This window comes from Caenorhabditis briggsae (assembly GCF_000004555.2).
Source record: "Caenorhabditis briggsae complete genome, chrV, whole genome shotgun sequence".
NCBI lineage: Eukaryota > Metazoa > Nematoda > Chromadorea > Rhabditida > Rhabditidae > Caenorhabditis > Caenorhabditis briggsae.
The window spans coordinates 4,275,884-4,289,111 of record NC_013488.2 but is presented as its reverse complement, the minus strand read 5'-3'; the positions used below and the strand labels follow the sequence as shown (position 1 = coordinate 4,289,111).

General features: G+C 35.7%; 5 protein-coding genes across 5 annotated transcripts; 4 read left to right on the top strand and 1 right to left on the bottom strand.

Annotated features, from left to right (window-relative positions):
• Window positions 1-771: 771 nt before the first annotated feature.
• On the top strand, window positions 772-3,474 carry CBG01331 (the record flags this gene model as incomplete). The annotated part of the gene is made up of 6 exons (XM_045236907.1): window positions 772-990; window positions 1,267-1,512; window positions 1,619-2,077; window positions 2,319-2,846; window positions 2,891-3,315; window positions 3,363-3,474. The coding sequence occupies 6 exons, from the start codon at window positions 772-774 to the stop codon at window positions 3,472-3,474; spliced, it is 1,989 nt and encodes a 662-aa protein (XP_045091806.1).
• Window positions 3,475-5,249: 1,775 nt separating this feature from the next.
• On the top strand, window positions 5,250-6,983 carry CBG01332 (the record flags this gene model as incomplete). Its single annotated transcript, XM_002636042.1, has 5 exons — window positions 5,250-5,372; window positions 5,415-5,550; window positions 5,611-6,076; window positions 6,312-6,571; window positions 6,616-6,983. 5 exons carry the CDS (start codon window positions 5,250-5,252, stop codon window positions 6,981-6,983), a joined length of 1,353 nt encoding a protein of 450 aa, XP_002636088.1.
• A 701-nt stretch (window positions 6,984-7,684) lies between these two features.
• Window positions 7,685-8,153, bottom strand: CBG01333 (the record flags this gene model as incomplete). Its single annotated transcript, XM_045236906.1, has 3 exons — window positions 7,685-7,822; window positions 7,866-8,015; window positions 8,061-8,153. 3 exons carry the CDS (start codon window positions 8,151-8,153, stop codon window positions 7,685-7,687), a joined length of 381 nt encoding a protein of 126 aa, XP_045091807.1.
• A 1,803-nt stretch (window positions 8,154-9,956) lies between these two features.
• On the top strand, window positions 9,957-11,341 carry CBG01335 (the record flags this gene model as incomplete). Its single annotated transcript, XM_002636044.1, has 4 exons — window positions 9,957-10,166; window positions 10,212-10,378; window positions 10,631-11,202; window positions 11,247-11,341. The coding sequence occupies 4 exons, from the start codon at window positions 9,957-9,959 to the stop codon at window positions 11,339-11,341; spliced, it is 1,044 nt and encodes a 347-aa protein (XP_002636090.1).
• Window positions 11,342-11,897: 556 nt separating this feature from the next.
• Window positions 11,898-12,645, top strand: CBG01336 (the record flags this gene model as incomplete). Its single annotated transcript, XM_045236904.1, has 3 exons — window positions 11,898-12,095; window positions 12,279-12,307; window positions 12,351-12,645. The coding sequence occupies 3 exons, from the start codon at window positions 11,898-11,900 to the stop codon at window positions 12,643-12,645; spliced, it is 522 nt and encodes a 173-aa protein (XP_045091808.1).
• Between the last annotated feature and the right edge of the window lie 583 nt (window positions 12,646-13,228).

The following is a 13,228-nucleotide window of genomic DNA, read 5'->3' as shown; positions in this document are numbered from 1 at the left end:
TAATTTGTCTGATAAAACTTTTTTTATAATTCAAAAACCTTATGAAATTGCACAAAATAACATTTTTGCGTTGTTTTTTGATTATAAAAAAAGTTTTAAAAGACGAATTAAAAATTCATCCATAGAAAATGTAGAAAAAATAATTGTGGTTTTTTTGAGCTATAGAACTCCTAGAAATGTCAAAAACTGAAAGAGGAGATAGATTTTTTCTGTAAAAAACTTTCAAAATGACCATTTTTGGCATTTTTTTCTTCCGAAAAACGACCATACATGAATCTATAACCACTAATAATTTTTTAAAAAATCATTTGAATCATCTTCAATCACCACAAAATCAGATAAAAAAATTCTGAAATTATGGTTTTAGACCTGCAATTGTGATCGCGCCAAACTTTTTTTCTGTAGATCAAAAATCAATTTGCAGTTCGGAATTGTTCTGTGGGAGAGCGTGCAATGTGATACTACTTATCTCGAGTTCTGTAAAAAGTGAAATACCAAGAGCAAATAATTTCTTTCATGTCTCTCTGTTTCAAAGTTCTAGACATGGAGAAATTCAGAAACCTTTTGATCTACCAAATAAAAGTTTAGCCCGCGCGGGGTAAAGTTTTTTCTTCTCGACAAGGTTTGATTTTCTCAAATTTTACCTTTTGTTTCTTTTTCTATTTCGCTCTTTTTTGTGCACATTTGATCGATTTCGTTAAGATTTTTTGAATTTTCGTCACTTTTTTTCATTAAAATTTCATTAATTTCTTGAATCCATTTTTTTCAGGTATGTCCGACCCGAACTTAAAACCATCACCTCTGCTCCGTTATTTTTTCCCGGCGGAAATCCTGAAATCGCTTCAACTAACCCCAAATGGATACACCATTCCTGACATCAGACGCAAGCTCTATATGAATTCAATTGGGACCATCGATAACCTTGCAAAATTCAAATCGTTCCCGGGAAGCGACAATAAGTTTGAGATAGGAATGACGGTTCCTTATAATGTAAGAGCCGAGTTTTAGGAGCTGAAATTGAGAGTACGCTGCAAAACCTGTAACAGATATATACTGTCAATTTTGGACCCAATAATCTCTTGTCCTGTAACAGAGACCAAAATGGTGTCAACTGACAAAACACTTTTGTTTTTATGATAAAAAGTTCATCAGTTTACAAATTTTTCATATCTTTAACAAGGACCGGGAAAAATTATCTCAAAGTAAAAAGTTAGAGGGCCTTTTATTACAAATTCTACGGTTATCGAAAAAAAATGAGTCTTTCAGATGGATACCTACGTCTACTCTAGTATGACTGACGCGGACAAAACGTTTGCCTACAAACACGACTTTCTGATTTTTCTGGGACAGATTGTATCGGAAAAAGTTAAACATAGTCCGCTTTTCATGTCATTGATTACGTTTTATCTCAAAAATAAAGAAAGAGAACTTGGAAACGGAAATTTCGAATTAGCACTGGTCGATGGAGATGTGCTCAGACAAGTTCAGGGAAGACTTGATGAGGCGTTTGGGGTGAGAGTTAAATTTATCGATTTTTTGATATTATATTGTTGTCCGGGTACTGTATGTTTTGTATTTCGAGAGACTTTTCCAAAAGGGCGAAGATATGTATTTTAAGAAACTCCCTGAAATTAGTCGTGAACAGTTCTGTGGGAGAATGGCGGACATGTTGAAATCTCGACACGACCAAGATATTAAGCCACTTATGGATGTCTTCAAAGAGTACGAAAACCAAATAGCTTCACTAGTGAGCCAAAACATTTATGGCGAATATTGTGTTTGGACTGGGACGATTGTCGAGATTTTAAATGAATTTATCGGATCTCATCCAGAGATTTTCAAGCCGAGCTCGATATCAAAACCAATAGATGAACCCGATATAATTCGATGCTTTGTAAATGATGAAACAATGTTAATTATGGATTATGAGTTTGAGCTCGCTAAAACACAAAACCGAAAACTGGCGTATTATGAATTGAAGGATTTGAAGGAAATGAGGGAGAAGATCATAAAAACTGGAGTTTATGAAACTGTGATGTCGCACAAATTCGGAACGTACTTCTTAAAAAATGCAGAGGTATGGTGATTGGTTCTGAAACCAAAATTGTTTAAGTTCACGGTATTTCCCTGGTTTTCAGGGATGTATCCTCAGATCAAAGTCAAAATACTTGTCATAATATCAGCTTCACTTTTCGGTTTACAAAATTGTAATATAGCTTAAAGAAAACGAAATAATTGATGCTAAATTGACAGTATAGTTGGCTTAAACTTCCCTTCTCGAGTTCCGATGTTTTCAACCAATTTTCCATATCTTTCAGTTTGTCAGAATGTCAATGATCCAAACATTCCGACGAGCCGTTCCGATTCCAACGTTTGACGGAAGACATTGCATTCTGGCTTCGGATCTTCTTATGGAAATTTTTCGTGATATGTGTTCGGTTCAGAATGTCTTCCAAAAGATCAATCAAAATAATTGGTCAATTGTCGAAGATTGTTTCAATGATCTCGCTGGAACCTTTAACGAAAGACTTGGCCCGTTCTTCATCGATACTGAAAAATCTGAAAGTGTCAGAAAACAGTGTGAGGATTATTTTGAGAAACACTTGGGATCCTCGCGAGTGGATATGATAAATGAGGTTCCGGAAACAGGATTCACATTGAAAGATGTAGAACAAAACGTAAAGTATCTTGGACTGGAGAATGCGTTTCCGAATATTATGAAGTTCGCCGATTATGCGTATACCATAATGAAAAAACTATCAGGGAATAGAACTCTAGAAACTAGTGACATGTTGACAGTATTAGAGTTCTGTCAAGTCAACTGTATTCTTCCGAAACTTCCAAAGGTGATTTTTCAGATTTTTTTGAAAATTCAAACAAACTTTTTTAGATTGAAAGATTCATTCATAACCAAGGAGCTTGTCGACGTGTGTTCTACCAGTGTTCCTATTGTCTTCCAATTATGCCAAGAGCTTTAGGCAATCCTAAAATGCGTATATGGGTCAGATCTCGAACGCAAGAGATGTCTAAAAGTTATTTTGCTCCAAACACAGAAGACGTGGAGCAGGTCAATAGAAATCCAGAAGCAGAAAAAGGATCATCTGATAAAAGGGAGAGTTCTGAATTTCCAAAAGATGAGAAATGTGAAAACTTTGAAGAGTTTGAAGAGGAACTGCAAGAACTGATTAGATATTATGCTTATGAAAAAGAGAGAACAAGTAGTAAATGGGGAAAGAATAATCGGATACTGGAGAAAAGTATGAAAAAATTTGGACCCCATGAGCTGTCTGAGGAGAACCGGGAACTTTTTAATAAGTGGGTTGGAAATGTGTTTTATTCAAATTTTACTTTCACATTTTCAGACAATTCGACAGAATCATGAACCGATCCGATTGGGATATCAAAAATTGTCAGCCCGATGATGAAGGTCGACCATGGCCCTGGTTTACCGACAAAGAACATAAAAATCATTGATTGATGAAACTTAATTACTTTTTAGTTTATTTTCTTGATGGTAAACATATTTTATTTGTATTTCTAACAATCTGTAATACATGTGATCTTCTTTATGACACGACCTTAAAAGTGAATTTTGAGCCGTGTCAGATCTCGAACGCAAGCGTTGCCTAAGCTCCAAACACAGAAGACGTGGAGCAGATCTCTAGAAATCCAGAAGCAGAAAAATGATCATCTGGCGAAAGGGAGAATTTTGAATTTTCAAAAAATGAGAAATGTGAAAACTTTGGAGCCCTGTGAGTAGCCGTGTGCGCCGCCCTGTGCGTCAGATCTCGAACGCAAGAGTTGCTTTCTTCAGCTTTTCGGTTCTTTTCAAAAAACTCATTTGGGAGAGAGACCTATCTTTATGACGCATGATAATGATTCTTGGTATTTTCTAGAAAATTTCAGAGTCATATTTTATTTTATCCTAACTCATTCACCATTTTTTATTCAATTTTCCATCCAAAATTACTTTTTTTTGTTTCCTATATTTTTGGCATTGTGCGGAACTAACACATTTTCAGATAATTCAATCAACATTTTTCCTGTTTTCGGTCCGTCTGAGACAGTCTGGCAATTCCGTTTCAGGAAATGAGTGTTCAAACTATTAGCACAAATATCGAAGCATTTTATATTCTCTGGTTTTGCAGATTTCTCTATAAACACACCTAATATTTGTTCTGCAACAGAGTTGCATTGCTAAAATTTTGACAAAAAAAGTAATGTTGTTGTACGGACACTATTTATATTTCATTATCGGAAATTCCACTTTTTACTTCCTATTTCCGGACCAAGAATCTGCGTTCGAAAAATTAAGAGCGGTAAGATGAAACAGTTTTTTTAACAAATTGAAAAACCTATCCAGAACATTCCATGCCTTCCGGACTATTTAAAAACAGCTCCGATTTTTGTGGTATCTAACAAAATCGGGTTTCATGCCTATCTAATGATAGCAAATTTCATAACCATTTCTACAAAATGCATTCTATTATTCGTGCTCCCTGCACACGATATATCGAAAAATTGAAGAATTCTAGAGTCTTTCAAAAAACAGTTCAAATGCAGAAGATGTTCCTTGTGGCATTATTCCTACAAACCTGTGTACCTCTGATTACTATCATACTTCCACTGGGATATTTTTCTCTGCAATTATACTGAACTATCATAACCAGGCCCTGACAAATATCTCAATGACTTGTGTATCAACTCATGGATTTATTTCTACAATTGTGATGATTATGGTGCGTCGACCATATCGGGACGCGGTCTTTGATATGATTGGAAAAACAAGGAAAGTTGATTCGCCAGAAGTTCAAATGATAACTACAAAAATTGTTGTTCACGAATAGAGATACAAATTTTCTGTAGAGAGCTTCATGTTCTTTTCACAACTTTTAGTTTGATTGAAAACAAGAAGAGGTTTTTTTTAAATTTTTCAAAGACGTTTTACTTTGTGAATCTACATATTTTTCTACGCTTTTTTAAGATCCAATTCAAGTATTTCAACATTAAATAATTGAAGTTTTTGTTTAAAAATACAAAACTATGTTGTATTTGTGACTAAAGTAAAACACACAGAAAACAAAAACTCCGATTCAAAAATCGCTTGCGACCAACAACCTTTGACCATGTTTTCGAAGACAGTCAGAGACGATAAGGAAGTTCTCTAGTTATTGTGACTAGTGTTACTAGAAAACAGAGAAGCCTATATAAAAGAATGTCTGGTGAAAATTGTTTATACCGATTCAAAAATGAGTGTGTTCATCGTCGCATTTTTCTCATTCATAGCCGCGTACATTGTTCATTTCTACTGGAAGGTTAGCAAATATCCAAAAGGACCACTTCCACTTCCATTTGTCGGGAATTTACTACAGGTTTGTTCATTGGTCTGGGATGTAAAGAAAAATAAAGTTTAGTTCCCCGCAACCCACATACAAACGTTTTATGACGATTTGGCCAAAACCTATGGTCCATGCTTCACACTTTGGACACCAACGCCGTCGGTAGTCATCACGGATTATGATCATTTAAAGGAAGCTTTTGTGACACAAGGTACTGACTTGTTTGGAAAGGGAATTGAGCTTTTTTGAAAGATGAACTTCAATACTTCAGGCGACGCGTTCATCACACGTGGTCTCCGTCCTCCAGAAACACTTCTACACCCAGATGTGGATACTGGAATTGTTTTCTCTAATGCAGATACTTGGAGAGTTCAAAGAAGAACTTCATTGAAAATTCTCCGAGATTTTGGACTTGGCCGAAACTTGATGGAAGAGCAAGTGACACGATCGGTCCATGAAATGCTCCAACAGCTGGATAACATCAAGGATAAAACGGATGTTGATATGTACTGGCCTATTCAGCTTTGTGTCGGAAATGTGATCAATGAGAGCTTGTTCGGCTATCACTATAGTTATAAAGACACGGAAAAATTTCAAAAGTTTGTGATGATTGTGGATAGACACTTGAAAAATCTTTCTGGTCGTCCACAACTTTTGATCGCTGCCTGGCCGTGGTTAAGACATGTCCCAATCATTGGAGAAATGGGTTATCATAGCATCAAAAGAAATATTAAAACGTAAGTTTTTAAAAAACCTGGAATATATCAGATGGGATCTTTTCAGTACCACAAGTTCATCGAGGATGAGGTAGCCAGTCAGATAAAGGAGTATGACGAGCATAGTGAGCCTGAAAATTTTGTACATGCCTATATGAAGCAAATCAATCAAGCTGGAAATCCCGAATTGAAGTTAGTGACTCTACTCCCAATCTACTCTCAAAATTACGCAAAAAAAATCATTGTGACATTTCAGCATGACCCAACTTTGTGCATCAGTTCTTGACTTCTGGATTGCTGGAATGGAGACCACTTCAAACTCACTTCGATGGCATCTTACCTATATGATGAAGTATCCGGAAATACAAGACAAAGTTCGTAAAGAAATTTTCGATGTTGTGGGAACCAACCAATTACCTTCAATGTCAGACAAACCAAATATGCCATACACTCAAGCAGTGATTCATGAAGTTCAACGACACTCGAATATGATTCCAATGTTGGGAACTCACTTTAGTATGTTTAAAATCTTTATGAGAACCTCATAAATTAGTTTCCAGACACCAAGGAAATCAACATCAAGGGCTACAAAGTGCCAACTGGAACAAATTGCATTGGTCAATTATGGTCCATTCAAAGAAACGATCCAGTCTTTATTGAAAGCCACAAATTTAACCCGAGTCGTTATTTTCAAGCTGATGGAAGAACTATGGATAAGGCTGTGCTAGAAAAAACCATCCCATTCAGTATTGGAAAGAGGAATTGTCTTGGAGAAGGGCTGGCTCGAATGGAGCTCTTCCTGATTTTCAGTGCTCTGATTCAGAAGTACGAATTTGTGCCAAAATCGAGTATTGATTTGTCACCAGTCTGGGGAGGAGTGCTTACTTCAAAACCGTATAGATGTCAATTGGTTCCTCAAACTGCTTGAACTATCAAATTGTACATTTGTTGGTTTGTATATTATGGGTTATATAAATGAAATTTTGAAAAAAAAAACTCTCACTAGCCGGGTATGGTTTCGAATTTTGATTGTAGTTCTCATACATCATTATGGTCAGCCACTGGTGTCGACCGCGCAGCTGAGCCGATACTTGAAAAAGAAGGTGCTTTATTGTTTTCCGGTTCATTTCCTGTACGAAAAATGTCCACTAGTGGTTCTTAATAATATTGAGAAAAAAAAAGAGATATCCTTTTCTCACGGAAATTTCTCTCTGCTAATAATATTCTAACTCTCCAGAAAAAAAGGTGAAGCGTTCTCTATAAGTATACAGGTATTGTAATCACTTCCCTATTTTTTCAAGGTGATCTGAAACCAAAGGCTTAGAATTAGGGCTGTGTGTGGGTTTTTTTAATATCTGAATTTCTGAAACCCTAACAATCTGTAATCAGAAAATCCTGGAACATTCTAGAAAAAACAAGAGATTCTACATGTGGGCATCTATTCGAGAAAGTACGGTATTCGAAAATTCCGATATCGAGAAAATATAATTTTTGAAAATGAAGAAACTCGGAAATTTCGGACACACGGAAAGTGGGAATTTCTGAAATTAGGAATTCAAATGTAAGATAAAGTAAACAAAACCCAGGAGGTTGAGCCCCCAGCAGGGGGCTCAAACCGACTGGTATTATTTAACAGGATTCTTCAGAGCCCAAACTTACAAACTCATCAGATTTCCATCTCGGGGCAAAAACATTCAGGTTCAAACATTTGTCCTCGTCGAATGTCATCCAGTCATGACACATATCTGAAAAATATTCTAAAAATATCTGAAAAATATTTTTTTAATGAGTTTTGAAGAACAAAACCTACGACGGAGAAGTTTCCAGACTGTGGACATCCAGGACCGTACTTGTAGCAATCGAGAGGTTCGGTCCATTTTTGAGCAGCCACAGACTTTTCGAACCGGACAGGAGGTTTCGCGTAGGGAATTCCAAGATAGCCATCAACAATTTTCTCTCCCTAGAAGTAGTTTTCGATCTTTTTTATTTACTTTTTCAAACAAACATGTTTATTGATATTTCCTCGAATCGGTCCACAGCTGGCATTCAGCACTTCTTGGTTTTTTTCGGGCTTCAAATGAGAAAGAAACCCACCCATTATGAGAAAAATCAAATGATTTATTTCTTCTGAAAAATGTCGCACTTATATATAAAATCAGACATAAACCACACAGAAAAAAGTGTGTCTGACAGACAAGAAAAAAGATTAACAAGTACAAACACAAAGAGAGAGTGGAGAATTAGACAAGTCGACAGTTTATTGCGATGAAATGTTTAGGGTGTGTAAGAGAATGAGATGTTGGAATTGTCAGATTGGTATATAACAATGCTTTACGCTTTCCGATAACTGTTCATGTTTTCTCTCAATGGAAAAATTTACAGTATTTATCGGAGGTTTTTAAGCTCACATATTTATAAATGTTATTTTTTCAAATCGCTTCACAGCAAATTCGATCCATGGAATAATATAGAAAATCAGACCTTTATAATAATATAACCCATAATTTTAATATAGAAAATCAGATCTAAACGACATAGGAAACATTTTCTCGACCTGGTTTTCCCGTAATTTTTTTTCGACCATTTTCAAAAAATGAAAATCGTTCGAAATATTTTTTTCACAAATTTTTGAAAAGATGTTTTCATTCAAATATGACAAATCCAGGTAGTACTCAAGCACTTTCAAGTTTTTCTGGAAGTACAAAGTATGTCCCAGACTCCCTGTTGCAGTTTTACTGCCTATCTAAACCAAGTTCGACAGCTCTCTACGAATTTATTCTTAAATTTCACTTGAAAAGAGTTTTTGAATCATGTTATTGAATGGATCTGTTTATTGAAATGGAAATGCTAAAATAGTATTCGGAATCGTTTTGAGAGTTTTATTCATAGAACAACAATCGTAATACCGGTGTAAAATCCAAAAAGATTCATTCAACAGGGACATTCGATATCTAACATCGTCCGCCGGTTTTTTTTGTATATTTCCAAATCTCCATTTTGAAAGTTATCTCTCATTTCACATTTTGGGTAATCGATTTTAAAATATCTGTCTGGTTGGCGGAGGTCGAATTTCTCCCATTTTCCACAGTCACTTAGTCCGTTAGGGTTTCTCAAATATAAATTTTCATATCAGTAATCCTTTTTAGAACTGCATATGACAAAACTTGCTACGAATTGCCCCATTATATCTATCACTCAACTGTTATTCAGTTGGATTGGACACGCTCACGATTGCATCACCGAAGACATAGGGAGCATCTGAACCATGAATTGTTGCTTTGAATGACAGTGTTGCAGATTGAGGGTCTATTTCTCTTTCAGTGTTGAAGTAATCAAAAGATGCCATTCTTTAAGAATTGGATATTCAGGCAGTGCTAGAAAAAATCATCCCATTCACTATCGGAAAGAGAAACTGTTTTGGAGAAGGATTGGCTCGAATGGAACTCTTCCTGATTTTCAGTGCATTGATCCAGAAGTACGAATTTTGTGCCAAAATCGAGCATTGACTTGTCACCAGTCTGGGGAGCAGCACTTACTTCAAAACAAACTTTATCAATGTCAACTGATTTCTCAAACTGCTTGAGTTCTCAAAGTGAACATTTCTTGATTTGTATATTATGGGTTATATTAATGAATTTCTGAAAAAAAAAGAAAAAAAGTTGTGGGTTTAAATCCAGATTGTATTGCGTTGGTCAGCCGCGGGCGTCGACCATGAGCCGGTAGCGGAGAGACACTTGAAAAGAAGGTGCTTTTCGTCTTGCGGTTCATTTCCTGTACGGAAGCTGTCTACTAGTGGTTCTTCATAATATTGAGAAAAAAGTGTTATCCTTTTCTCACGGAATTGGTCTCATACAGTTGATTAACCAGTTAATATTCTTACATTTTTAGTTTGCATTTCAAGATGAATATTGATGAACCGTATATTCACTACTCCAGATATGCTCAGAATATTGCACTTGCCGGTTTTTTCCTAACAACTTTCTTATGTTCCCTTCTCGTTTATCTGACAATATTTGAAATAACTCGTAACTTTGGAAGTTATAAAAACCTACTGGTAACATTTGCGAGTTTTGGAATATTTTTTGCTTCAACGGAGGTTGTTCTAAAATTGGTAATTTGGGTGGTAATATGATCATCATGAAGGTAATAAGCTCAGAATGTCTACTCTCACAATGCTGGCTGGATTTTTTATGCCATCAGTCGCCCATTCGACCTGAGTACGTCTTTTATGAATTGGTTGTTACCTTTATATACGGGGAGCTATTCCCTAACAACATCCATGTTGTCTGTACAGTTTGTGTACCGGTATTGTGCACTTTTTCAGTAAGTTGCCGCAAACATTCTAATAGAACGGCACCCAAAGCGTCCACTTTGAGCTTACACTTCTCATTTCCTGTAAGGTATTGCAAAACGTGATAAACTGACAATATGATTATTATAATGTCAAAAACATTTGGTCGGTTGAACAATAACTGATACCTATAACAAAAAATTAGATATATGAGCTCAAAGTTGACGGTAAAGGAAACTGATTGATGTTTCATCAGCATATACCGAATAGATATTTTGTTTCAGCGAATCCAAACTCCGATTTTTTGGAGGATGGAGATTCCTTATTTGCATATTCTTCGCTCTTCTATTTGCTATTCAATGGGCGATGGGAATGCATTACTTCCTTGAGTTTGATGATTATTCCATTAGCTACTTTAGAATCGAAATGCTTGAAAAATATAACATGGATATTTCTGAAATAGCAGGGGTAGCTCTAGTAGTTTACGACGCAGATGGTTCTATCAGGTGGTGGAATGTTTTATGCACCTTGAATATGACATTTATTATGTCCGTACAGTATACTATAATAATATACTGTGCGGTTAGAATGTACTTAAACATGGAAACCAAGCTTCAATTACTATCTTCAACATTGAGAATTCAACATAAACAATTTTATAAAACACTGATTCTTCAAGTTGTAACACCAACTTTTACTTTGTTCTTACCAATTATGATGGTCAATAATCTTCCATTTTTGAATCTTCATTTCGATTTCCCTAGTGGCATATTTACATCTGGACTCGTTTTGTACCCAGCTCTGGATGCGTGTATAGTAATGTATGTTGTGCAGGACTATAGAAAAGCTATAAGAAGTGAGTTGTAAAGGTAGGTAATTTGGAAAACGTTTTTTTTTCAGATGTTTTCAAGAAAAGTGTCGATAAGATACAATTTACAGTGACTTGGACTCAGAATACTACAACTGTGAATGTTCAAAATGCAGTGTTGTTCTGAAGAAGACTTTTCAATTTGTTTTAATTCATTTGTTTTCATTTAAAAAGTTGATAAACGTCACATACAATTTTTGAGAATTTCGAATCATTAAAATTTGTAATAAGACTTCCAATTATAAGAAATGACCCTCGCATGGAAGAATACCATCGAGTACGTATGTCGTTTTGTTTTCCTGCGAAATTACCGTGAAACCTGTAATAGAGAGACACTCTAATTATTAACTTTGAGCCATTTTTTCTCAGCTTTTTTCAATAAAAGAAATGATGGCCAACTGATAAAATGTTCATCCTAAATTCACAATCATTTTATCAGTTGACAAAATTTTGGTATCTTGCATATGAACCAAAAAAATTAACAGAAATTTGACAGTGTAGGGCTCTTTTATTACAGGCCTTACTGTAATAGAAATAGACATGATAACGATCTCAGATGTTCGTTGTCTTTTCGTCAAATCAGGACTATCTGTCTAGACAACTACTAATAACATCCGGTACATAATAATACAACTTCTCTTTTCAATGCTCATAATTTTATCACACAGAGTCATCACAACGCAATGAAGTTTACTCCGTGGGTAAATCTTGCTCATTTGATAGCAAGAGTTGGATTTTTTGTCACTTCTTTCTCCACTACGCTATTCTTGATACTAACGATTTTCTATGTGAAAGAGAAAGTTGGAAGCTACAGATATCTCCTTCTTTTACTCCCTGTCACCGGTTTCTTTTTTGCTTCATTCGAGTTTCTTATCGATCCAGTAAGTTTAGAATTCATGCACAGACAGACACTGTAAGTGTTTTAGTTTTTTCATTCTTATAACCAAGGGTTCGTTTTGTTTCGCCTGTCGTCTTTTGAGAGTTTCTCTCTAAGTTTTAACACATTTTTGCTGGCGTTATACGTTGCATTATACGGTTGCACGATTTCTGTATTATCTCTGCAGTTCGCCTACAGATATTGGGCAGTTTTTCGGTTAGTTTTTTTATAGTACCAACCAAATCAAAATTTGTCTTAGACCTCGTTACATCAAAAAATTCTTTGATGGTCCCCGCTTCATTTTCCCAATCCTCTACATGTTATCTGGAGGATCTTGTTGGTTCCTTGCATGTTTCGTTTTCAACCAACCTGACAACTACTCGTTGGAATATTTGGGACCAGATGTGTATGAGAGCTATGGAGTTATTCTATCCGAACAACCATTATTATTAGTAGTGGCTTACGATAAAGAAGGGCTCATCAGATTCTCCAATTCTTTTGGACTATTTCTCATGGCCTCGTTTCTGGTAATTGCTAAAATTATCTTCAATTAACTTTAATTCACTCCGAATTTCAGTCCATCCAATATTCCAACATCATTTACTGTGCTGTTTTGATGGGGTTAAAAATGCATAAGAAACTGTCAATTCTTTCATCGAAAATGCAACAAATGCATCGGCAATTCTATCATGCTCTCATACTTCAGATCACAACACCTACACTGACCCTATTCTTCCCAGTTTTTATTCTTTATTTCGTCCCTTATCTCGACATTGAAATTAGTTTCCCAACTGGAACATGTTTGAGCGCATTTGCTTTATATCCTGGAATGGATATTCTTATCATGATTTATATTGCATCGTATTATACACAAGCAATGAAAGGTGGGCATGAGTTGTAAAGGAGTTGAGAAGGGAAAAAGTAAAGGACAGTTTGGGGAACAAAATCGCGTCAAGCTTATGTATTCCATCGGTCGACAGTTGGTTTCGGGTCCACGTAGGTCAGCCGGTAGCGGCGCTGTAGCCCTTAATTGTTTCTTATCAGTTAAGCTCCTCCTAGGGGTTCTCTAAGCAGAACATCTAGAAATTGTTTTTCTGATTTCTTGCCTTCTTTAAATATTTCGCTCTTTTCATACCC